At 33.0% G+C, this 26,773-nt stretch overlaps 1 protein-coding gene across 7 annotated transcripts in view; it reads right to left on the reverse strand.

Annotated features, from left to right (window-relative positions):
- Positions 1-26,773, reverse strand: part of LOC142339293 (synaptotagmin-7-like) — an 81,453-nt gene that overhangs the window by 11,752 nt on the left and 42,928 nt on the right. For all 7 annotated transcript variants that reach the window (XM_075389211.1, XM_075389216.1, XM_075389210.1 and 4 more), the window contains 2 exons: positions 13,704-14,244; positions 13,011-13,171 (listed from right to left, as the gene is read on the reverse strand). In XM_075389211.1, the coding sequence (XP_075245326.1) occupies positions 13,011-13,171; positions 13,704-14,244 (702 nt within the window). The remainder of the gene's footprint in view (positions 1-13,010; positions 13,172-13,703; positions 14,245-26,773) is intronic.

Here is a 26,773-nt window from a genome sequence, read left to right on the forward strand (position 1 = left end):
CCCCCTATAGCTTCACTTATTCCGCAACTGATAACATCCACTAATACCCTCAAATGTGAAAGACATTAACGTTTATTTAGCCTAAATGTCACCATGATGGAGCCCAACATATGGCCACTGTTACTGTAACAAGATGCTGTTAATGGTTATCAACACTGTAGGTTCCAAAAACTTCGGCTAATTGCACCGTTGAAGGTGAAAAACAGGTATGACGTGCTTCATGATTGCCTTACTAGCCGACGTTTTATTGAGTAGAACAACTTTTTTATAGTTTAAATGTTGCACATAACGTCACGGGTTCCCGGAACATCGGCTAATTGATACCTAATTGTAAAGTTGAACATGATAAGAGGGTAAAATAAGGCTGAAAGAAAGCACTCTTGGTGGTTTGGGATTTTGGTACCAATATGTCCTGTATGCAGTAATATGAAAAAGAGATAGAAAGGCTAATTTATAGCTATTTGAGATTCTAGGTTCTGAGCATCCTATCCTCTCTTTGGCGTGCATATTTTGCACCCTGAGATTTATAATGAGCCTTCTCCCTTCTCCTCTACAGTCTAGATAATCTCCCCTTCTCGCCCCCCTTCCTATTTTCCCGGCATCCCGTTTTATCACATTAGCTGTTGATGACTGTAGTTTTGTATTCTCAAAGGTATTGATATTTATCAGTGACGCAAACCGGAACCTAAGCATGAATGTTAAAAAATAGATGTTTACGGGAAAAGGTGGCAGCGATCAAAGATACGTAGCCTTTTGCCGTTAGCCCAAACAAGCTAAGAATAGAAAACCCTAACGGAGGCTTCTTTCCTACCCTTTAGGATACAATAATCTGTGATTAAATAATTCTATGCGGCTGAAATCTGCCTCTAATGATCTGATATATTTCATTTACGAACATGCTCATCAATAAAATTGAGGCGAGAAACGTATTCGCGATAATGCTATCAACTATAAGCTTTCTTTTTCTTGATATTTATAATAAACAAATATCTACTCTACTTTTGTGATGTTTAGCTCAGATATCAAATTTACCAGTGCAACCTATACAACAAATTAGCAAACCTGAAATAGCTTTTTCAACTAACAATTAGTTGTTTTTAATTATAGCGCTCTTATTCTAATTGAAAAAATACTGTTAAATTAACTGTGAAGAAATTGTAGTCCTCAAAACTGGGAACTAAACTACTGATAATCAAAAACAAGGAGGAGTTTAGACATTTCCCGATTCTCATTCCATAATTTCAATTGTGGGATTTTCAAAAATTCTATTGCAGCCTATGACGACAATCGAGCTGAAAACATAATAAAAGGCAAATGTTTTCGAATACAGACGAACAAGGAGGCTCTAAAAAATGCGTTCGCACAAAATCTTGCGACCCCGCTCAGCCACTTTTTTGACTTATTTGGCAATCAAATGAGGAAGAGACATAAAACTTTCAAAACTTCAAACATTGTTCAAAGATAACTGCAGTAAGAATAAAAAATTTGCTTCCAACCCAAATCTATTAGTAAAGTACGTAATGCCAGATTAAGGGGCCGATGAGACGTGCCATTACTACGACTACCAGACAAAACCAGCAACAAAGTCAAATAATAACAACAACAGCAACAACAACAACGACAACAAAAACATCAACAACAACAACAACAACCATAATTTTCATCTAAAACTCGATGTTTTTGCAAAAAATTATGAGTTATGAAAAAAAATTTGAAAATTTTGAAAAATAATAAAAAACAAAGTCCAAATAACGTAAATTAAACCCTGGACTAAACAAACTAATTTCAACTCCATTACAAAAAAAGTGGACCAAAAGAAGACGAAAAAAGGAAGGAAATTGGCAAAATTAAAATTCACATCAATATTTTTTCGAAAGAAAATAATTTCATGTAATGAGAACCATTAGATATCATTTGAAATCTATTGAAAGGTTACGTCAATTCATACCTCCATATGTGACATTTAAACCATTCAATATCCAGAATATGTCGTACTAATACAAAAAAAATTGTCTACATATTTTAAGCATTCGAATGCAAAGTAATGAAAATCTATAGCTATAAACAGTAAATAAATTCCTATTTTATTCCAAAGGAAGCCGCTAGGACCTGCAATAGACCAGAATTTTTCAAATAACAACAAATAAAACGGCAGATTAAGTCAAAATTCCTTTCCAATAAATTCTGCTAGAGGATGGGGTCAAACACGGTGTTTTCAATACAAAAAAAAACACAAAAAATATGGAAAAAAATCAAAAACCGAAAAATTTTTGTGAAAACTCGTAGCATCAATGCAGAAAAATCATCACTTCAAATGTAAAACCAGAAAAATGAAAGATGATAATCCAATCCGTTGGAAAAACAAGACAACCTGTCGTTGCTGATCTTAAGCTAAAAATTGAGTGAAAAACGAAAAGAAAAAAGTGGCAATTCAAAGATCCATTTTTCTTTCCTTTGAAATTTTTTTCGAAAGTGAAAACAAAAATATTGTTATCTTTCAACATAAAAACTAGAATGGTTTCCTAGAAACTCTTTAGGAAGCCAATTGTACTTGTCATTACTACGCCTTTTTTATTACAATCCGATTTATTTTTAGACTAAAATACAACGACACACCTAAAACTAGCCTTGCTATTTTTCTTCGTCCAATTGAGTCAAATTTAAGGATAAGGATAATTTGACAACAAATCTTTCAAAATATCAAAAAAATGAAGCACTTTGTATGATTATCGACTTAAAATAGCAATAAACTGGAAAAAACATTTTAATAAAAAGCACTCTTGAAAAAAAAGGAACTGAATGTATCATTCTTCGGAGTTTACACTTATTTTGTCCACAGTTTTTACGTATGTTAACTCGGAAATCTTAACCTCAAAGAGGACCAAAGAAAAACATATTTTGTTTCATTTTTGATGAAAAAAGGATGAAGCCTGATAATTGTAGCAAGAATTTTAATCAGTTCCACCATACTCTTGTGTCCTTAAAAAAACTCTAACAACACTATTTTTAAGAATATTACCATATATTCTTTGTAGAAACACTAATTTTCATAAAAAAGTTTTTAATTTCCATATTCTACGCTGGATGGGTTTTCTAATTATATCACTCACAACCCTTTATTATGAAAACATATCGATTGACCACAGTTGACTGACCAAACAAAACCCATTTAAAAATATAGTTCTTCTCCCAAAAATTTGTTACCAAATGGTGACAAATATGGTTACGGATCATGATCTCTCGTCATCTTGCGAGATATTTTATTTCCTTTAACATTTATCTGATGCAGTAATTTTAAATTTAAAGGATGTAATTCTCCGGCAGCTGAAAAACAAGTCACTTTGGACGTATAAAAAATTATCGAAAAAAGATTTTTAAAATTGCAATGACGGAAAAAGTGACTCAAAGACCTTGTTAGGCAGCATAAAAAGGGCCCGTGGCATTTTGGCAAAAAATTCAAGATGCCGTATAGTTTCCAAAAAGCAGATTGGCTTTCCGCAAAATAATTAGGCGTTGCTGAGCAGAAACAAAACCTTCTGCTCTGGTAAAATAATGTTCTCACTCTTTTGCGTTTAAAACAGAAACGAATAGGGATCTTACATGTAAAAGTGCACTTATTTTGGGTATGAAACAATTTATAGGGTTGTATGAAACACGGTAACCAAGAATAATTATCTTCAAATAACGCTTTAATAACTCCTTGAAATAGAACGCCACAGAAATCTACCCCAAATTTTCCGCCCTAGTGAGAATTGCTTGGAATCAAGAGCTTAGTGTCTATTTTTCGCAAAACCGACACCTTTTTGCTGAATTGAGATACCTTCAAGTTGGAAATCAAATGATAAGTCCTGTTATACTTTAACGCAGAGTTTAGGTATCTGTTTTTTGCACTGAATGTATCTAATTACTGCAAAACATGTATCTAGAATCTGCAGTTATTGTGTCTACAATCCGCATTTGTGCTTAAATTATATAGTGATTTTGAGCATGTAAAATTTAATTAAAGCTCTTTTAAAGAATCAGACAAACGCGGCTTAGTGTTTACTTGTATACCATATAAAGCTTAGACATTTTTACCATGTCTTAATCAGCTTTTCAATTTTATGTTGATAACACAAAATTGTTAGCAACTTTACAGTAATACCCCACTTGGGAAAAAACACCTGGGAAAGACATCACCACACGCTCCTAAACACTTTTCTTTTTTACAATGAAGCATGATTTTTAAGGAAAACCAGAAGGCTCACAATTCTATTGGGTTTGTTCAACTGTGCTTGAGCTCTATTGACAAAGAAATGCTTGAACAATTGTTTGTTATGCAGAACTGAGAGGGCAACGCTGAAAACTCTCAGTTCGCTGGAATTCTGGTGGGAATTTGGACGTGGACTCAAAAATCAAAACTCCGTCTATGTGAAATCCAGGAAAAACCATACATGCCCCGCAACAATTGAGATGTGGGTTAAACTTTCTGTGGAATGGCAATAATTTTATGTTTTTTAAATCAATATCGGATGTGCTCGCGACGTCTTGTGTTTTTTTAGGTTTTTGCAATCTAGAATTGATTTTGCACTAAATTATTTGTTCTTTTCCTAAAAGAAACTATGGTTAATTTAGCTATTTCAATAATAAACCTAGAACTTATTTAAAATGTTCCGTCTATCAATAGAAAATTTTTTCTGTTGCAAATCTTTTCATTTTGTTTTATTCCTTTTTTTGCGTTTTTTGACAGATAAACACTAAGATAAAACAAAAGGCTTCTTCGTCGAAAAAATATATATGAAACGATTACTGTTCTTTTTGTGTTTATTTCAATTAATGGGTTTATTCAATTTGAGTTTGGCGAATGAAATTATTCAGTTGGTTTGATTCGATGTTTCTGCGTCTATTCACAGGTGTCTATTGACAAGTCTCTATCGACAAGTGTCTATTTGTCGGTTGTCAGGTGTCTGTTGAGAGGTGTCTGTTGAGAGCTTGTATCTCATTTCTAATAAATAAGAATATCTTTCTTAAAATCTCAATTAAAATGAATAATTAAATAAAAAAACACATTAGTTGATAAAAAACAAGAAAAAAGAAATAATTGAGTTAAAAAATTAACATTTTTTAGATTTGCTCCTGAAAAGTATCTTTTTTACCCATTAGCGATTATTGAAACTTTGGCTCTCTTCTGAATACCTTAAAGAACAAAATTTTACCGCGGTTAAAAAGTTGAACTTATTCTTAAGGACAATTTAGGATTTTTTCAAAATGGTCGGCATCAGGGGCTTTTGGACAAATCAAAGAATTTGGCAGTTCGTCAACAACATTCAATTCCGCAGCATTAAGTTTGGTTATATGAACGAAAGTCAATTTGTTAGAAATACCTCAATTATTTGTCTCAAGCAAACTCACTTAAATTTTAAAAACATGGATTTAATGATTTGAAAAGAATGAAATACCGGGTTTGATTAAAAGTTGAGCTTATTTGTTTTTTGTATCTGAGTTTTCTGCGTTTAGTGTATATATATATATATATATATATATATATATATATATATATATATATATATATATATATATGTTTGGATGTCGCTTTTGGGAGTTTGTGGTCTTGTCATTCCCGCGTTCATTTTCCCAGGTGGCATAATGCTGTATGTTTCTCGACCTTCATTCCAAAAACAAATGAAATCTTTCTGGTACATTTATCTAAATGCTGCAATGTAATTTTTTTTAAATTTTCACCACCTTTACATGCTCCCGAGCGCGCAATAAATTAGGCACAAACAAGGACTCTAGATATATTAACTGCGGATCTTAGATATTTTCAGTGCGGTATAGAGTTACGCTTTGTGAGAAAAACAGATACCTAAATCTTGCTCGAAAGTTTTTAATAGCGCGCAAAAAATGTGATATAAAGCTTTATCTTAAATCTGTGGTTAAAGTTTGGATTATTTTGCAAAATCTGGTTGCGCATTTCCCTTCAATTTTAGCCAAAAAATGCTAAAGAATCTATTTGTGTTAAAATATTTACATTTCCGATGTTTTAACAGATATACAGATCGGGCTATACAGATCGGGCAGTTTTGCCCAAGCCGATTTGGGTCTCTTCGGCGTTATGTTTACTTTTGACATATCCGTCATTTCAGAGGGTATAAAAGTTGGTCAAGTCTGTTAAGCATTTAAGCTAGCAAACCAAAATCTCTCACTTGAGAGTTTTGCAGCTCAAAACTGAATACGTCTTTTGAAAGTTTTAAAAATTATTTAGCGATTATTCAAGCTCCTTTATGAATATGATATTAAAGAACACGTATAATTGATACTTATATCGTTAAGCAATAAAGTAGAATAAAAAATAATTCCAATTTGTTCAGGCTTTACTTTGCATTGCATGTCAATTCTGCTCTGCCGCAATCCGAACGCTTTCTTCTTTGCATGCATATTAAGTGCAGTTTCCGACTTAAATTTCCCATTAAATCTAAATAATGTACGCTTTTTTATCCCATCGAAGTCTCAATCAAATAAAATCAGCATAAAGAGTCCCCACCCCTTCACATAAGGTAGTCTTAAACAACTCTGGGGGGGGGGAGGAGGGTAGAATAGACGTTTCATATTTGGCTCTCTATTTTGTAATTGCTCTTTATCGTGTAATAGAGAGCAAGTATGGAATGCGAAATAAGTTAAGCCAGGATATGCAAATGCTAATTATAACCGGTCCCAGAATTGGTTGGCATTCGTTAATGGGCATCCATATTCATAAAACATAGCCCGCAGGTTGCCGGAAAATAGCCGCGATAGACCCTTGTGGCCTTCCATGGAATTAAAACAACTAAAGAAATAAGATAGACAGATTGACCACCAGCCCTTTAATATACCACTAGACAATTTGGGTTAGATTTGGACAGTCATTTTTATGAGACACATAAGTTCTAGGAGGAAAAAGCCCTAATAGAGCTTTTTCAAAATCAATATTTGAAATCAAAAACTCGAATACTCAAGAATTAAGGCATATACGTTTGGCACAACTTAGATGCACACTATTGATCTTTAACTAGTAAATGGTCATAAAATTTAAAACTCATTAGGTCAGAAGTTATTTTTCTGAGTGACGTAAGTCACCAAACTGAACTAAAAGCAGAAATAATGACGCCACCCACAACAATTTTAACTGCAAAGCAGTAGAAGTAACTGAAATTGAAAAAGTCAATGGTCGCAAGAAACATCGATGGAGAAGACGAATTAAAAAACATAGCAGGACAAGTCCTGAAAAACAATTAAAAGAATTGTACTAATTTATATCCTTACAATCATTTACTCCCCTTTAAGAGACAAATTAGAGCTGTTACTAATGAGACTTAGCCAAAACCAACACAAGAACAACAAAAACAAGCAAGAAACTCACATTTTATTTCTTGAAAAAACAGGATCAACATCAAAAAACAACTGCTACGAACTCAAACTGCCAATTTATTCCTATATTTCTCCTTAGCAACCTTTCATCAAATGTCGATGAGTCCTCTCGTTAATAATATTAAGATACAGATTATGATCAGACAAAAATAACGAAAAACCGCAATAAAACACGCTGAAACTTTTTGAATACATATAGTTTAAAAGTCACAAAACGCAACAACAATGAAGGATACAATTACATCAATTAATTGAACATTAACGGACTACCGTTGAGACCTGTCATCAATGAGATTAAGTGATAAGACAGCAATAGGCACAACAACTACCATCAAAACCGAAAAAAACCATTAAGATCTTTTTATTAAGTAGAGCAAGCGTATAAGTCACAAAAAGCAAAATTATGAACTGAAATTGCTTGCTTCAATTGTAGTTTTTTTTAGCAAACATTGAAACCTGTCAACGATGAGACTAAGAGTTAAGACGACAAAGTTCAAGAGAAAAACTCAAAAAAAATTCGATCATTATTATTGAAAACAAGTAGTGTCAAAGCCAAAGAAAGCAATAGCTTTGAACAAAAAAGACGGAATCGACAAACTGAACCCCCACTAGCATTATCAGAGACCTGTCAATAAAGCAATTGAATGATAAGACGTCAAAAAGTACAGTAACTACTTGCAGAACAAAAAAAATTCACTCAAAATTTCTGAGAAAAATAATGTCAAAGTCATGAAAACCAATAGCTATTAAATCGAGCCATTAAATAAGGTCTCTGCGATAAGACAACAGATAATTTTGAAAAAGGAGCGAAATCTAAAAAATACTTCTATTTTCTGACAACAAATAGTGGCAAAGCCATAAAAAGTTTAAGTTGCCCCTTTCAAGCTTACCGTCGTAAAAAGACTGAAGCAGAGGAAACTCTAAAAATAGAAGTCAAATTGACGCAATAAATCCATCTCAAATCTGCCAAATTGTCCAAACACCAGTTTCTCATTCCACTTTAAATGTTTTTTGAAAAATTCAAGCCTCAAACCTAATCGATTTTTCGCCCGCTTTACTATTTCAGTGTGACCACAATCACCACTCTAAATTGACTTCTCAATGACGTGAAAAAACCAAAAAAGGCGTGTACAGATCTTTAAAAAAAGACAGCGCACCAATACATTTCAAATTCTTTGAATTGTAAAAAAAACATTAAAGGACAATTCCTGACGTACAGTTCAAACAATTTGACTAAACAAAAAACTAGACCTAGAACGGACTTTGAGTTAATTGGGAAAACCATTTCTAAAAATCAGATAACAAAACAGAAAATCAAGGTCAAAAAGCCGCATGTGAACCAAAAAAACACCAGCGAGAAAGCGATTTTTTGTTCAAACACCGTTTTCTCACTCTACTTTAAAACTAGGGCAAAAAAATTCAGGCCGCAAAACCACTCGCTCTTTTGCTTCACTTCCTGTTTAAGGGTTACTGAAATCACTACTCCAATTTGACTTCAAATATCATGAAAATGTGCGAACAAATAATTTAAAAAAATGTATGACAGCGCCCCAGAACAATTCAAATACTTTGAATTGTAAAAAAAATCATGTCCCCAACGATGTCCCCAATAATAGCCACTATCGCTTCGCGGTTATTGAAAAAGAAATAATTTCAGTCAGACGTGCTCCGGGGGGTCTGTTTTGTCGCCAGTCAAATTCTAAAACATACTTAGATTATCAGGAAAAAAGAACAATGAGAGATAAAACCATCAAAAGGGTAATGGAACCAATATCGACCTCTAGTTGATTGTTTACAAATTGCTTTGTTTTTGAGATCAGAAAAACAAAACTACGTTTGCACAATCAATGCATTGTACCCATCTTATCAATTAAATAATGTTTCCAAATGCGCTGTGATAAACTCCTCGTTGTGCCAACCCCATTTTTGAGGGAGGAAATTTATACTAGGAGAACCTTTTTGTTAAGAAGCCACGGGTAAATTTTTATTTTTCATTCGTGGAGAAGTGAAGTGGTATCAATCAAAGGCTCTTCAACCTGAATCGATCTGGGGAAACAGAATTTTAAAGTTTTGCTTACTTTGTAATAAAGAAAGGTTTGATGAGTATTTTTTTGTACAAGGGAAGTGTGTATGTGCTGGCCTGTTTGCCTGTTAGGGACTGCGTGTGCACTTGTTGGCAGCGTGCATACCTGCGATATTGTGTGTGTGTGTGAGCGTGTGTGTGTGTGTGTGTGAGTGTGTGTGTGTGTGTGTGTGCCTGCGTGCGTGTGAGTGTGTGCGTGTGTTTTAAAGATGTTAGAGAGAACCTTGAACACCACTGTGAAATCTGGACAAAATGCTCCAATAGATTTTTTGAGTGTAGCCCTTAATAGCCTCCTCTTCATTTAAAGCAATACAAAGAATTTGTACTTTCGTCTATTTCCACACTTTTTTGATTTTCGATGTCACTGGGATGTCAAAATGAACAGTGATTTCGCTTTAAAAAAGACAGAAAAGCTTGTACTTTTAATTTCTGCCTTTTTTTCAAACCACTAGCGTGAATTAAGAGAAAAAAATTACAAAAAAAATCTCCATTTCAAGATTTTCTCTTTTTTCTTGCAAGCAGCTTCAAAAAACCCTTCAGAGCTCGCTAAGGATCTAGTGTTTATTTTCGATGCCATTTCTGAATTTTAAAACAATAAGAGCAAAAATAAAAAAAATATTTGTAAAAAATCAGCAATTTCTCTGGCAATTTATTTTGGCTTCAAGGGTCTTTTGAAAAATGCGTTCTAAATTGTTGCTTAAACATTTTGCTGTTCCTTGTTGCGGTATGGCTTAGGCCCTGATAGGCCCTAAAATTTTGTTAATTGAGACCGGTCTCATTTTACTTTTTTGGCCTTCAAAAGAGCAAGCAAAGATAATCTGCTTCATTGTGTTCCTCTCCATGGTTGAATTAGTTGTTTGTGATTTAAATGCCACTGAAAAGATTTTTTTGTTCTAATATTAATTAATCGTGTCATTTTTATGGGAATGAAGATAGAAAAATAGGGAAAATTGTCTCCAATACTTGGTTTTTCCAGCTATCAACGTCTTAACGCTATCATTTGATAAGTTTGTTTCGGCATTATTTTTGTCCCTTTTTATATGCACAATTATAGAAAACTTGTAAGCATATCGTGCATTTCATCATTTACAATTTTTTATTTGGAGTTTTTTTTGTTTGCTTTTGTTGGAGATATTTCAATCCACTGTGGTCAGTAGCTACTACTGAAAATTATTTAGTATTTTGAAACTGCATGTCTACAAAGCTATTTTACTTGTATTATGGCTATATTCCAGCTCTGTTTTCGATATAGCTCTTTTAAAATTTCCTCAACTTTTTTGAAGAAAATGTCTGGGTTAGAACAGTTATTTTGCTGCGCACAGCGATCTGCGATACGGGTTGCTCTAAAAATAGGAGTAGATCAAGTTTATTACAAAATTCACATAAAAATCAAGACTTGTGATATAAAAATTTTTACATAAACCACATTAGAAAAGTAAACTTAAAAAGGTAATCGGAAAAAAGCATTCGCACAAAGAATTTCTACTACTACTCTCGCCCAAAACAAAAAAAAACGAAAACCGTTGAACTTTGGACGCATGAAAATTAGTGAATTCCCATCTAACAGCCAAACAAGGGCCAAGATTTTTTGAAAAGAAACGTGGGAAGTGTTCAAGAAGAAATTATAATGAAAAGAGAGATATCTTGTTTAAAATTGAGGCAATGTGACAATCACCTTCACAAAATTCACATAAACATCAAAATGGATTAAAGTAATTATTCTGAATGACCCCCGTTTTTGTAATTGGTCGGGTCTGTCATGAGTTACTGGTTACTCTTGGTAAGAAGGGATAAATTGATCAGTAATTTGTGTAATTTGAACGTGTTAAAATCAACTGGAAAAAAAGTAAAATCTTCCAAACACTTTTTGTTCCTTAAACGTTTGCAGGTCACAAAAATAAAAAAAGAGCACAGTTAATGTTTTAGTCTGCAAATTTTAATCCCCATATTTCAGACTTTTTTGTGAGCATGAAAACTACTTTATGCTGGCTATGCCTTGTTTTTTTGCGTCTAAAAGTTAAACGTGTCTGAATAAAAATAGAGTTGATATTTTCCTATTAGAAACCATGTGAGTGTTAACATTTCCAAAAACATCTTAATGCAAGCAAATAATGATCCATCACAGAGAAAAATTTCTAAATTTGTAAATTTAAAATCTGACTAATTACTAATAGCAGCCTAATTCCCAAAACGTCTTTATTTAAAAAATACACAACAATTCACTAACAATTTCTCTCGTATTTCTTTTAGTGAATAAACCAATCGGCAAACATGACTTAAAGAAAAAACCCTTCAAGCAAACAGAAATAAATCACATTAAAGTTGAGTTAAAACAGGATTATTTAGGGAGCCGGTTTGCTTGTTTTTTTTGTAATTTCTTGCAATTAAAATAGTTGAAATTATACTTGAATTAGTTGAAAGGATAAATATGAATATTCGCAATCGCATTTTAATTCTGGTCATCATAATCTTGAATATTATAGTTAAGCCTTATTTTAGTATCAAAAGTAAAATTAAAAATTTTTAAGCAATTTGTCATAAAAAAAACTTCACTTCTCTTATGAGTGCAAAGAATGTTGATACACGCAAACAAAAACTACCGGCGGTTGCTCTTCGAATTGTGAACCGGCTGACATCAAGAAAAAATGTCAACACATAAGATTACTAAGGTTTAGATACGCGATTCTAGACCGCTCTGATCAGACCATTTCCTGGACTTTGCGCTCTTATCAGACCATTGTGCAACCCAAAGCCCTCCGATCAGACCATAGTGCGACCCAAGAAAATGTGCCGCCATAATGCGACCAAAAAGACCTCTGATCAGACCATCGTGCGGCCCAAATATTTCGTGCGACTCTGGTGCGACCCAAAATTTCGTGTGACCCAAAATTTTATGCGACTTTAGTGCAACGAACGCTAACTCTGATCAGACCATACTCCAAACTTTGTCCTATGATTAGGTCGTCCGTTCCTGAATACATGATATATTTGGTTGTTTTTTGTTTAAATTATTAAATTCAAACCTATATACTACTCAACCTAAAATTGAATAATTTAGTATATCATGATAAGGTTACGACAACTCTAATTGATATAAACATGAACAAAAAGTCATTTTTAAGTTCCTGCAAATTTTCTTTTAAGTTATGAAAACCAGTGATAAAAACTGCAGTGAAATAAATAGGGTCAGTTAATGCTCTGTAGTCAGATTTTGGGGCAACTTATGTCCAGACTTTGGTTTCTGATCAGACCGTAGTGCGACCATTGTCCAGACCATCGTGCGACTCCAGCGTTTCCCAGACCATATATTTTGGGTCGCACCACGCCACCAGTGTGCGACAGAAATGGTTTGATCAGAGCGCTCTAGGTCGCACACCTAAACCTGGGTAGCGGTACAAACATTAGAACACGGGCAAGGGAGGTCTAGCAATTTGATTTTTTATATATTATTATACAAGTGTTAAATATCAATTAAGGAAAAAGAGTTCTGAGTTTTTTCTATTCCATTACAATCGATTGGGTAATGTAAATAGTATCTGACCTGGTTGACAGTTACTCTAAGTATCTTTCCTACTGGGTTGAACAGGAGTGTGATCTGGATCTCCCCCCTGAGGTTCTTCCGCCTGCAGCTCTTGCTCAGAGGCGTGCTCAGTCTCACTACTTCGTTACGCTGAAGGGTGTGCAAATCTACCTCTATCTCACCTGCGCAAACAACAGAATTGCTCAATACGACGCAGAGGTTTGCTTATATCGTGAGGGTCAATTCTGACCATGTGCGTGAGTTCTGTCTGTTTTTCAAAGTTTAGACGCTGAATATTCAAAAATTTTGTAGATTTCAACGAATTTTGCAAATTCGGCTGTTTTGAAGAGAAACTACAATATTCATATCTTAGGGAGGTATACTTTTGTGGTTATTAAGTTCCTTCTATGAGATCCTTTCAAATTTCTTCATTTCTTCAAAGTGAAATTGGTTCGTTTGACAGAACGTGCCTATCTTTCAGAAAATCAAAGTATCAATTGAGATGACTGTTACACGACGAAACAGTTATAAGGCCTAAAAACTACAACATTTCCTAATTACACTTTTCCTGTTTATTGACTGGATTTGCTTCAGCTGGCAGCGCCTCACCTCATCAAATTATCTGCACGGCCAAAACTGAACAACTGTATAATAGTTAAGGAGCTCATTAGGTATAATACATTTTCTTGTTGATCAAAAAATCAAATTGTTAACCAATAGGGTCATCGGGTGACATTCTGTCATAGTCCATGACAGTTAGACGCAACACAGATCCGAACATCTTGTGGTAGTCTAGATTCCTGAAGTAAAACTCCTCTTCCCATTTGGGGTTGAGGGTCTTGAACCTGACTGAGCTCTTGTGCCTCCTTTTCTTGTCTGGAATCAGCTTCATAATCACATACGGATCCGAGTAGCCACTAGAGTCCATAGGCAGAAGGTTTTTAGCACAGGAGAGATATATTCTGAGATATTGAAACGAGTCATTATAGTAAAGCGAGAAGTTGATTTCACCACAGTAGTCTTTCGGTTTCGACATTTTAGTCATAAAATCAGAGAAAGAGTTGAGGAAAGAATCATTCCGCTCGCAACTTTCGGGTTGTCCTGACGATGCGAGGACTTGATTGCGTTCGGATCCCTCAGCGTTTGGGGAATCGCACTTCGAGGAGCTTCGAGGCATGCTTCCCATTGATAGTTTGTGTGTGGCATCTATTGAGTTGTTTAAGTTTGAATTGCGTCTCTGCAATTTTGGGGTTGACTGAAAAACAACACAGATGTAAATATAGCCAGTTTATCAAGCAGATTTGGTTCTGGAAACAAGAGCAAAAGTCACCTAATTACTCCATAAAATGTCATGATTTTGAGTTTCACCCCAAAAATATTTCTAGAATACGAGCTATTTATACTCCGTCTTTTGAAAAATTAGTTTATTTTAATTTATTTTAGAGCTCAGTTTTGAGTACGTGATAACTCATTTCGGATCAAATACAGTTTGAGGTCATTAGGTTGTTAAGTCAAAAGTTAACACTTGCGTAATCGCAAAAATTTGTGTGACTTTTCTCAATAATGGAAGTTTCTGATTGAACGGAACTAAACACATCCCAACAACCAAGAATATGAAAACACGTAACTTCTTCACATCTTTCTTCATTTTCATAGTTAAAACATCCCTAATCGAAAGTTTACAAAACGCACAGAAATTTGACTGTGCAAAAAATGATGCATGCATTTGTTCTGCAACAATGGTTCGTCTTTGCAAGTCCATGGATGGCAATTTAACAATCGCCAATTTGCCCAAAGAGATATCCAAGATTTCACCCGACTTCATTCTGACCGATCTAAATGAAAACACTTTACAGTTTCTATGGTCATTAACACTTTCCAATAACCCTGGCTTGGAACATTGGGGCGTTATTTTTGCGGAGTATAAGGAGTCACTAAGAGAGTTGAAACTATCGGAGAACCCCAGACTCGAACCCCGGCCCTTGAGAAAGTTCCTATTGCAAAATTCTGCGCTGACGAGATTAGAAATTGGTCGCAACGGTTTCAACGCTTCTGAAAAGCTTCGTTCAGCCATGAAAAGCAACATCAACCTAAACACTTCGGAAAGTATTGTTTTTGAAAACAAAAGTCTCGAAAGACTAAAACTCGGAATTAAAGATGGAAATGGGATAGCCACAAAGCCGATGTCTTCGTTCATAGCACTACCGGCTATGAAAATTATAGATACAGCTCGAAAGACGTTCGAACAGGCACAAAACAAGACGAGAGGATTTTTCAAAGCAATTCCGGGTAGAATGGGAGCGGTCACTGACCAAACGCAGAAGCTAATGGGACTTGACAGCTATTGCTTGTCTTTCGAATCATCCTTCACAATTCTGATAAATCTTATTGTCGCGGTTGTCTTTCAATGTATGACACAAGAATAAACTTAGTGTCTCATTCCCAATAAAGGTCTCTGAAAAAAAGCAACGCTCATTCTGGTAAAGATAAATAATATGCCAAAATATGGTATCAAATAATATGCACCCATTAAGCTCGGGGTGGGGTGTTGGTGCCCAAACGAGACGGAGAATATCCAATTGATTATTACTTTACTCCGGATGGTCTAGAGGCTCTAGAGCAATAAGACTGGGTGGTCCTTAATTATCAGCCACCCCAGTTACAAAGCTATTTCAATTTGAAACTTTTGGATCTATTCTGTTCTCCGATCTTGATGGACATTTAAGATACGCACCCACTGACTCTTGTTTCATGAACAGGTAAACCGGAGAGGTTAAAATTTTGTACCTGATCAGAGCTAAATACCAATTACAAATACTATTTGTTGATAGCTCAAATCAAAACGAATAGTGTCAAGTTTCCTATTACAAGATTGGGGGATAACAAGTGTAAGGGGGTTAAGTCACGGGTCGCGGGTCGAGGGGTCACCGCTAAAAATCGCTAAAAGATGTAAGATTTGCGGTGAATTTGAGTAAAAGTGTATGATTTGCGTTCAATGCAATGAATGCTGTGAAAAAAAACTTTTAAGCAGTGAAAATTTTTTTTCAGCGCTTAAGCGGTGAAAGAAAATTTTTCACCGCTACAAGCAGGATGCGGTGAAAAAAAATTTCACCGCTACCAGCAGAATGTGGTGAAAAAAAATTTTCACCGCTACCAGCAGAATGTGGTGAAAAAAAATTTTCAACGCTTCGAGCAGAATGCGGTGAAAAAAAATTTTTCACCGCTAAAATCGCAAATCTTACAAATATTCACCGCGCTAATTTCAACGCTTATCTTATATTCACAGGAAATATCATTGAAGTAAGTGACAGATGGCGCAGTGGATTATGAAGTTGGTAACACGCATTAGTTAGAGGTTCGAACCCTTGTACGGCAGTATCTTTTATGTAAGAATTCCGGTGAATGCGGTGAAAAAAAATTTTCACCGCAAAATTCAACGCAATTCTTACAAAAATTCACCGCTTTCAGCGCATTCAACGCTAAAAGATGCGGGCGTTTTGGGGTGAAAAAAGTTTTTTTTCACCGCTATTCACCGCTAATCTTACATTATTTTTTGACAAAACCTCGACCCGGGGTGGTGGAGATGAAAAAGATTTAAATTTTTATTGAGCTCAAAATTACATACTTATTTCAATTTGGAATTGTTTGTTGTATATTTTAGTGAAAACATATTATCATTGCAAGTTTTTGGTACTCCGGAAGGGCTAGCAAGTTTGTGTCTAAAAAATGCTCGAAGAAATTCTCTATTCAGTACTATACTGCTATGAAAAGTTCTTTAAAAAAATTGGGTATTTATCTTGTCATGTTTTCTAGAAAAAATTCTTAAAGCGGTTTGCAATAAATACTTGTATAATTAATTCGATGTCAGATTACTGAGTCATTGCAAGTAAGCTGTTTGTTGACCTCCCAACATTAACCTTTGTTTTTTTCTCACCAGTCGAAGCGCTCCGTTTTACCATTGTTTTGACTCCATTTAATCTAATTGAAAGATCTAATCTTGTTTCTCCAGCCGGATACATATGTTGCTTGTCTCCTTCTTTTCTCTAGATGTTTATACATACACTGTCTGTCAAAGGAAAAAAATCATAAGTTTTGATACTTTATCTAACAAAAATAGTATGTTCAGTTTTCAAAAATTATCAATGCTCTGTGCAAAAACCCGAAAAAAATTGCATCTCGAAAAAAAATGCAAAAATCCGAAAAAAATGCAAAATCAGCAGCAGCGTTACGTTTCAGCGAAAAAGGTGCTTTTTGACGCCTCAACGCTTGTTTCCATAGTTATCGAGGAAGATAAGTGATTAGAAGCAAAAACGAGTGCATATCCCTAATTGAAAAAAAAACATCCAATTTTGTTTGTTATTTTTTTGTTTTTTTTTCAATTAGGGGGATATGCACTCGTACTTGCTTCTAATCACTTGTCTTCCTCAATAACTATGGAAACAAGCGTTGAGGCGTCAAAAAGCACCATGTAAATATAATCAGTGAATCCGTTCAACCAGTAAACATAATTAACTTTAATTTGTTCAACTAAACGACAACATGCTTGACAAATGCACATTTTTACCACCTTTTTGAAGAAATCCATCCAGTAAGAAAACTAACGGAAATGACAAAAATCATTGTTTAGCGAAAGTTAAAATGTTTTCTTGAAATTAGTTTCGTCAAAGTTAAAAACGACAAAACAGTTACCATCAATTTAAAATTAGAAATCATTTCAAATTTTACATTATTAAAAAACGCGCAAGCATCATTTCTTTATTTTATTGCATTTGGAAAAAAAGCGATAAAAATAACAGCAGCTAAATACAGTAGAGAATTATAGTCAATACAACAGAAAAATGCGGAAAATATTTAGAAAAGCAGTTATTTATATTTCAAAAAATAAAAAAAAGTAGCTGATAACCTTCATTACTAAAACTAATTAAAAAATTGAAAAACAGCTTTAACGATAGAAAAATAAAACGAACAAAAAAGAGAAGAATACTAGGAAACTTATTAAAAGTTCACAAAAATAAATAATGTAATAACCAAAAGAACCAGAAAGTACTGAATAAAAATTTTATTAAGTAAACATACACCTCTTTTGAGGGACTATTTGTTCACTCTTTAATCAATTTAACTATCAAACCTCAGATGAAATTTAAAAATAAAACGAAAAAAAACCACGCAGAACTCAAAAATAGAACAAAAATTTTCAATGCCCGAATGTCAAATCTCTTAAATACATATGATCTGTAAAAAATGGTTAAGTTGGTTCACTCATGCTGTCAATTGCACTTTTCATTTCTAAAGACAGGTGAGAGGAAGTTCATATTTACAACTAATGCAAGGAAAACCATAAAGAAGCACAAACGTTTTAGGAAATCTTATAAAGGCAACGTCATAAAAATCCTCCGACGTTCAATAGCTACAAATAGCACCCATGAACCGTGGAACATATGTATCAACTTGACAAGCAGTTGTCGAAAAAAAAACACAAAAAAGCAGCCCAATTGACGGAACCGAATTAAAATAATCTACAAATGGGAAAATTAATTAAAAAAAAATCCCAGTCTATTTTAAAATTAGCTTGAAGGTATTTTAATTTTTCGAAACACTCAGTTTTCCACTCTTCAAATTCTTTAAAAACGAAATGCTTTAAAAATGGGTGAAATTGCAAAAAAAATATTTATGGTTCCCTAATGTAATACAGTTCCTCTTGATTTTGATAGTAAAAACCACAAAAAGACTGGCAAAGGCCTCATTATTGGTTTGCTCGATTTTTAACGAACGAATTTGTCTCTAATATTTTACATAACTTTGCAAAAAATCCAAAGTTGGTAGAAAATAACGGTAAAAGTTAACAAAGTTAAAGAAAAATACCGAATTTAAACAAAACATTTAAACATATATAATTCCTTGGGCTAATTATACGATCTTTTAAATGATACATGATTCATGTTTATCTACGTCAAAGATATTGATCGCCAAATTTGATGGAGCAAAAACGCCAGTTGAGCATACAGTCACCCACCCCCCTTTTAGGTGGGCTCGGAACAGAAATCTATTTTGCGTGCTAATTTTGAAATATTAGGCTCATTTTTTGCCATTACAAATTTTTTTGAAATTACCAATTTACATCAGAACTGGACAAGTTTATTGGAAGAACTATAGCTGAAACTTTGAAAGTCCACAGTATAGAACTGAAGCAATTTAGGATTTCCTGTTCCAGGTTCTTTCAAAACTGCTTGAGTCTACAGGTTCTGAAGTCAATAGATTGATAACAAAAAACTTAGAAAAGAAGACTTTCTATTTACTAAGGCAGCTAATTTTATTGCAGACAATTTTTATTCAAAAAAGGAAACTATATGAATTTTCTGTTTTCAGTATTTTTTAAGAGTTGAAGTTCAAAAAAATGTTTATTGATTTGAGAGAATTGTACCGACAAAGCAAGAAAAAACGAGAAAAACAATCTAAAGGATTAGAAATGCTCGAAAAAATATAAAGCATCTAAAACTTTTGCATTCAGAAAGAATTTTCCGGCTTTAATTACGTTGGCCTGGACAAATTTGTACTTCCAACGATCATAAAAACGTTCCGACTGTTCAAACTGGAAAGACAGTACCCAAAAACTGAAGTTCCCTTATTTGCGTAGTCTTTTATAGAAAAAATGAGAGTTGTAATAAAAATAACAATAGCTGAATACAGTAGAGAATTATAGTCAATACAACAGAAAAATGCGGAAAATATTTAGAAAAGCAGTTATTTATATTTCAAAAAAAAAAGTAGCTGATAACCTTCATTACTAAAACTAATTAAAAAATTGAAAAACAGCTTTAACGATAGAAAAATAAAAAGAACAAAAAAGAGAAGAATACTAGGAAACTTATTGAAAGTTCACAAAAATAAATACTGTAAAAACCAAAAGAACCAGAAAGTACTGAATAAAAATCTTATTAAGTAAACATACACCTCTTTTGAGGGACTATTTGTTCACTCTTTAATCAATTTAACTATCAAACCTCAGATGAAATTTAAAAATAAAACGAAAAAAAAAACCACGCAGAACTCAAAAATAGAACAAAATTTTTCAAGGCCCGAATGTCAAATGTCTTAAATACATATGATCTGTGAAAAATGGTTAAGTTGGTTCACTCATGCTGTCAATTGCACTTTTCAATTCTAAAGACAGGTGAGAGGACATTCATATTTACAACTAATGCAAGGAAAACCATAAAGAAGCACAAACGTTTTAGGAAATCTTATAAAGGCAACGCCATAAAAATCCTCCGACGTTCAATAGCTACAAATAGCACCCATGAACCGTGGAAAATATGTATCAACTTGACAAGCTGTTGTCGAAAAAAACACAAAAAAGCAGCCCAAATGACGGAACCGAATTAAAATAATCTAAAAATGGGAAAATTGATTTTAAAAAATCCCAGTCTATTTTAAAATTAGCTTCAAAGTATTTTAATTTTTCGAAACACTCAGTTTTTCACTCTTCAAATTCTTTTTTAAAAAATTCTTTAAAAATGGGTGAAATTGCAAAAAAAATATTTATGGTTCCCTAATGTAATACAGTTCCTCTTGATTTTGATAGTAAAAACCACAATAAGACTGGCAAAGGCCTCATTATTGGTTTGCTCGATTTTTAACGAACGAATTTGTCTCTAATATTTTACATAACTTTGCAAAAAATCCAAAGTTGGTAGAAAATTACGGTAAAAGTTAACAAAGTTAAAGAAAAATACCGAATTTATACAAAACATTTAAACATATATAATTCCTTGGTCTAATTATACGATCTTTTAAATGATACATGATTCATGTTTATCTACGTCAAAGATATTGATCGCCAAATTTGATGGAGCGAAAACGCCAGTTGAGCATACAGTCACCCACCCCCCTTTTAGGTGGGCTCGGAACAGAAATCTATTTTGCGTGCTAATTTTGAAATATTAGGCTCATTTTTTGCCATTACAAATTTTTTTGAAATTACCAATTTACATCAGAACTGGACAAGTTTATTGGAAGAACTATAGCTGAAACTTTGAAAGTCCACAGTATAGAACTGAAGCAATTTAGGATTTCCTGTTCCAGGTTCTTTCAAAACTGCTTGAGTCTACAGGTTCTGAAGTCAATAGATTGATAACAAAAAACTTAGAAAAGAAGACTTTCTATTTACTAAGGCAGCTAATTTTATTGCAGACAATTTTTATTCAAAAAAGGAAACTATATGAATTTTCTGTTTTCAGTATTTTTTAAGAGTTGAAGTTCAAAAAAATGTTTATTGATTTGAGAGAATTGTACCGACAAAGCAAGAAAAAACGAGAAAAACAATCTAAAGGATTAGAAATGCTCGAAAAAATATAAAGCATCTAAAACTTTTGCATTCAGAAAGAATTTTCCGGCTTTAATTACGTTGGCCTGGACAAATTTGTACTTCCAACGATCATAAAAACGTTCCGACTGTTCAAACTGGAAAGACAGTACCCAAAAACTGAAGTTCCCTTATTTGCGTAGTCTTTTATAGAAAAAATGAGAGTTGTAATAAAAATAACAATAGCTGAATACAGTAGAGAATTATAGTCAATACAACAGAAAAATGCGGAAAATATTTAGAAAAGCAGTTATTTATATTTCAAAAAAAAAAGTAGCTGATAACCTTCATTACTAAAACTAATTAAAAAATTGAAAAACAGCTTTAACGATAGAAAAATAAAAAGAACAAAAAAGAGAAGAATACTAGGAAACTTATTGAAAGTTCACAAAAATAAATACTGTAAAAACCAAAAGAACCAGAAAGTACTGAATAAAAATCTTATTAAGTAAACATACACCTCTTTTGAGGGACTATTTGTTCACTCTTTAATCAATTTAACTATCAAACCTCAGATGAAATTTAAAAATAAAACGAAAAAAAAAACCACGCAGAACTCAAAAATAGAACAAAATTTTTCAAGGCCCGAATGTCAAATGTCTTAAATACATATGATCTGTGAAAAATGGTTAAGTTGGTTCACTCATGCTGTCAATTGCACTTTTCAATTCTAAAGACAGGTGAGAGGACATTCATATTTACAACTAATGCAAGGAAAACCATAAAGAAGCACAAACGTTTTAGGAAATCTTATAAAGGCAACGCCATAAAAATCCTCCGACGTTCAATAGCTACAAATAGCACCCATGAACCGTGGAAAATATGTATCAACTTGACAAGCTGTTGTCGAAAAAAACACAAAAAAGCAGCCCAAATGACGGAACCGAATTAAAATAATCTAAAAATGGGAAAATTGATTTTAAAAAATCCCAGTCTATTTTAAAATTAGCTTCAAAGTATTTTAATTTTTCGAAACACTCAGTTTTTCACTCTTCAAATTCTTTTTTAAAAAATTCTTTAAAAATGGGTGAAATTGCAAAAAAAATATTTATGGTTCCCTAATGTAATACAGTTCCTCTTGATTTTGATAGTAAAAACCACAATAAGACTGGCAAAGGCCTCATTATTGGTTTGCTCGATTTTTAACGAACGAATTTGTCTCTAATATTTTACATAACTTTGCAAAAAATCCAAAGTTGGTAGAAAATTACGGTAAAAGTTAACAAAGTTAAAGAAAAATACCGAATTTATACAAAACATTTAAACATATATAATTCCTTGGTCTAATTATACGATCTTTTAAATGATACATGATTCATGTTTATCTACGTCAAAGATATTGATCGCCAAATTTGATGGAGCGAAAACGCCAGTTGAGCATACAGTCACCCACCCCCTTTTAGGTGGGCTCGGAACAGAAATCTATTTTGCGTGCTAATTTTGAAATATTAAGCTCATTTTTTGCTATTACAAATTTTTTTGAAATTACCAATTTACATCAGAACTGGACAAGTTTATTGGAAGAACTATAGCTGAAACTTTGAAAGACCACAGTATAGAACTGAAGCAATTTAAGATTTCCTGTTCCAGGTTCTTTCAAAACTGCTTGAGTCTACAGGTTCTGAAGCCAATAGGTTGATAACAAAAAACTTAGAAAAGAAGACTTTCTATTTACTAAGGCAGCTAATTTTATTGCAGACAATTTTTATTCAAAAAAGGAAACTATATGAATTTTCTGTTTTCAGTATTTTTTAAGAGTTGAAGTTCAAAAAAATGTTTATTGATTTGAGAGAATTGTACCGACAAAGCAAGAAAAAACGAGAAAAACAATCAAAAGGATTAGAAATGCTCGAAAAAATATATAGCATCTAAAACTTTTGCATTCAGAAAGAATTTTCCGGCTTTAATTACGTTGGCCTGGACGAATTTGTACTTCCAACGATCATAAAAACGTTCCGACTGTTCAAACTGGAAAGACAGTACCCAAAAACTGAAGTTCCCTTATTTGCGTAGTCTTTTACAGAAAAAATGAGAGTTGTACATGACCACAAGACAGAGATTATAAACACATTTAATAGCACTTAAATTGTCAGTTTAATAACTGAAATTAAATCTATATTACTGATAACCTTTCTTTGAATTGCGAAAGCTTGCTATCAATGTTAACAGCGCAATTTTTCGAGCTGTTCATATAACTTTTTTCCCACGAATTCAATTTCCATGTCACATTTACTATTTTCTTTTTTATGGTTCCTTAAGAAATCCTTTTAGCGGAAAAATGTTCCACCATTTCGCGTTTTGACGTACGCTGTCGTAATCTGTATACTTTAGCAGAAAAGAAAAGAGGATCAAGGAATACATGAAAAGGGGACTGTCTATTTTCTTCCAAGTGAGGAAAAGAAAAAAAGTTGGGCATAACAGAAAAAGCTTCTATGTCCTCAGCGGGGTTTTGTAGATTTTTGACACCTCAAATGAAAAGTGAGAGCTTTTGTGAAGTGGAAAGGTTTCTATAATTCACTTGCAATCTTCGCTGGGAGGAATAGAGATCGTACGGTCACTAGTGCAGTGAAGGTAATCGATTTTGTTTGTTACGTCAGAACAAATAAATGTAAACAAAATTCACCTCGCCTCAAACTGATTTTGAAATTTCCCTGAAAAATACAAATATACTCAGAGACCTGTACAAAAGATGTTACAAAGTTAAATAGCAACGGACAAAATTTTTTTTTTATTATTTAGTTTAGAAATAATTGCTTTAAGTTCGCTTATTTTTCAGGTTAAAATGAGGTGGAATAATATCTATTAAAGAGGTGAATGAGCAAAAATTTGAAATCCTTAGTTTCAAAATCAGGTTTTTGATTCTGTAATGATAGAAAAGAACTATATTGTATACCATTGATTGCGTAAACATAGTCAAAACAATACTTACTAAAACCTAATAATTTTTCAACTCTCTGAAACGAACTTGGTAAAATAGCATGATCATGAATCTTTTGGTGGAATTTGAATTAACCTTGAAGTGAATATGTAAAAAATTGAAAAATAAATATACTCAGAGACCTGTACAAAAGATGTTACAAAGTTAAATAGCAACGGACAAATTTTTTTTTATTATTTAGTTTAGAGATAATTGCTTTAAGTTCGCTTATTTTTCAGGTTAAAATGAGGTGGAATAATATCTATTAAAGAGGTGAATGAGCAAAAATTTGAAATCCTTAGTTTCAAAATCAGGTTTTTGATTCAGTAATGATAGAAAAGAACTATATTGTATACCATTGATTGCGTAAACATAGTCAAAACAATACTTAGTAAAACCTAATAATTTTTCAACTCTCTGAAACGAACTTGGTAAAATAGCATGACCATGAATCTTTTGGTGGAATTTGAATTAACCTTAAAGTGAATATGTAAAAAATTGAAAAATAAATTTATTGATGTTCAAAAATAAAATTGATTTGAAACTGCCAATTTCAAACGAAAATTTAAGAGTTCTCACAACTCCATTAGTTCGGAGAACAATTAATCAGCGTCGAGTTTTCAATTGTTGTTCAGGCTCTTTAGCTACTCTAATTTTTTTAGATCAAAAACACACCACCAAAACAAAAGCTGCCTTTTTCATTCCGCAATTACTTTTTTTATTTCATTGTGAAAATATTTAGCTCAATGACTGATCCAAATTGATTTCTCGATCACAGAAATACTCAGAAAATCAACTGGACACAAAAAATCCGGTGAAAATTAAAACATGCGTTTGGCTTGATTTGTGTTCATAAAGGAAAAAATAAGAAATGACAAAATCATTGCAGACTGGTGCCCCTGCCGAATGCAAATTGAACTAGAGTAACAAAAACTGAACAAAATAAATTATTTTGTGGAACACGGTGAGAAATTTTGTCACCACATTGCACATTTTTTAATTTCATGGAAAGGAGAATTTGAGACTGTGAAACATAGCGACAAAATTTGCCGAACAATTCCCCAATTAAGCAAATGAGCTTGTTTTCGTAAATCAAAATTTTTTATATAGCGTTCACTATGCTGAATCGGGTTCAATCCATATTTAAAGCCATAAGTAATTGCCGCTCAAATCTCAGAAATGATTTTCAGAATTTCACAAATTAGTGAAATTAGGAAGGTTTCTCATCAGACTTTATAAAATATAGAAAAGGGGCGTGTTCGACCCCCTTTTCTCTAAATCAATAACAAAGGCTTCTAAAAACTTAAGAGCTCAAATCTTGTATGGAATTTGAGGTAAAACAGTTGAGGGAAAAAGCAAAAAAAAATACCGATCAATTTTATACAGAAGGATTGTACAGAAATCTATAATCACTAACTTTTCAAAGACAAAGATTTTTTCAGATATTATTAATTACTGATCATGTTTAAAACAGGGTTTTTTTCAGAAATTGAAAAACAAATGTTAATTCTGCTAAATTGAGGGCCCGATATAAACTAGCCTCAGTGATTTATATTGCCAGCTTTATAACTTAGCCTTTTTGAGTTAACCTTGAAAAATAAATTTTATCTGAAAGCTTTTAATTTTTTTAAATAATCATAACAAAAATGATAGCTACCAGGTAGAGCATTGAAACCTTTTATTTAAACTATTTCCATTTGGTTGTTCACTTAAACAAACATATTTTAATCAAATATATAGTGTACAAAAGCTTAATTCACAATGTATCACTTCTAACTATTCACTTTTTAGATTGAGTATGCCAGCGCTGTCGGCTAACTTTGTTGTTTTCAAAGTGTCTTTGAAGTCAAATTAGTAGCTTTCTAAAAGAACATTTATTGCTTGTCTATTTGTGGATTCTAACTGACGTACCGTTTGGAAATTGAATCCAGCAATTTGTGAAATATCATAGTTTTAAAGTTCGGAATCTGAGGTTCAATTTTGTCAATATAATCTACAAACAGGTCAAATCGGCCATTTTGGGGAATTTTGAGTTCAAAAATTGAATCAATTTCCAACTATTTTCTTTGAAACTATATTTCATGTTTTCTAACATCTCTACATAATTTAGGATACATTTTGTGGAAAAAAATTGGACAAAGATACCGAATTTTCCGTCCCAATTGGATAGGGGTGTTAGTCTGTAATGATTCCTTGGCTTATTATTTGGTTGAAAGAACTGAAAAAGGCAAATCATTGAGGTAAGTTCCCAGTCCCCAATTTCCACCATATCTCAACAAAAGTTTTAACGTTTGCTTATCATTCGGCGCGACTTTGCTCTTGCCACAAGTTCTTTCATAGTGTTCTCTATTTTGACTGACAAAATGTCTCGAAAGAAAATCTGCGTTTTGCATTTTTTTAAAGTTTTCCATAATCGTGATATATTCAATAAAAGTTAACCTTTGGAAATTTATTTAGGTTGTAATTTTTCCATGTTTTCTAAGAGTTTTCGGAAGGGTTCAAATA

Source organism: Convolutriloba macropyga, chromosome 5, assembly GCF_964194025.1.
Source record: "Convolutriloba macropyga chromosome 5, txConMacr16.3, whole genome shotgun sequence".
NCBI lineage: Eukaryota > Metazoa > Xenacoelomorpha > Acoela > Convolutidae > Convolutriloba > Convolutriloba macropyga.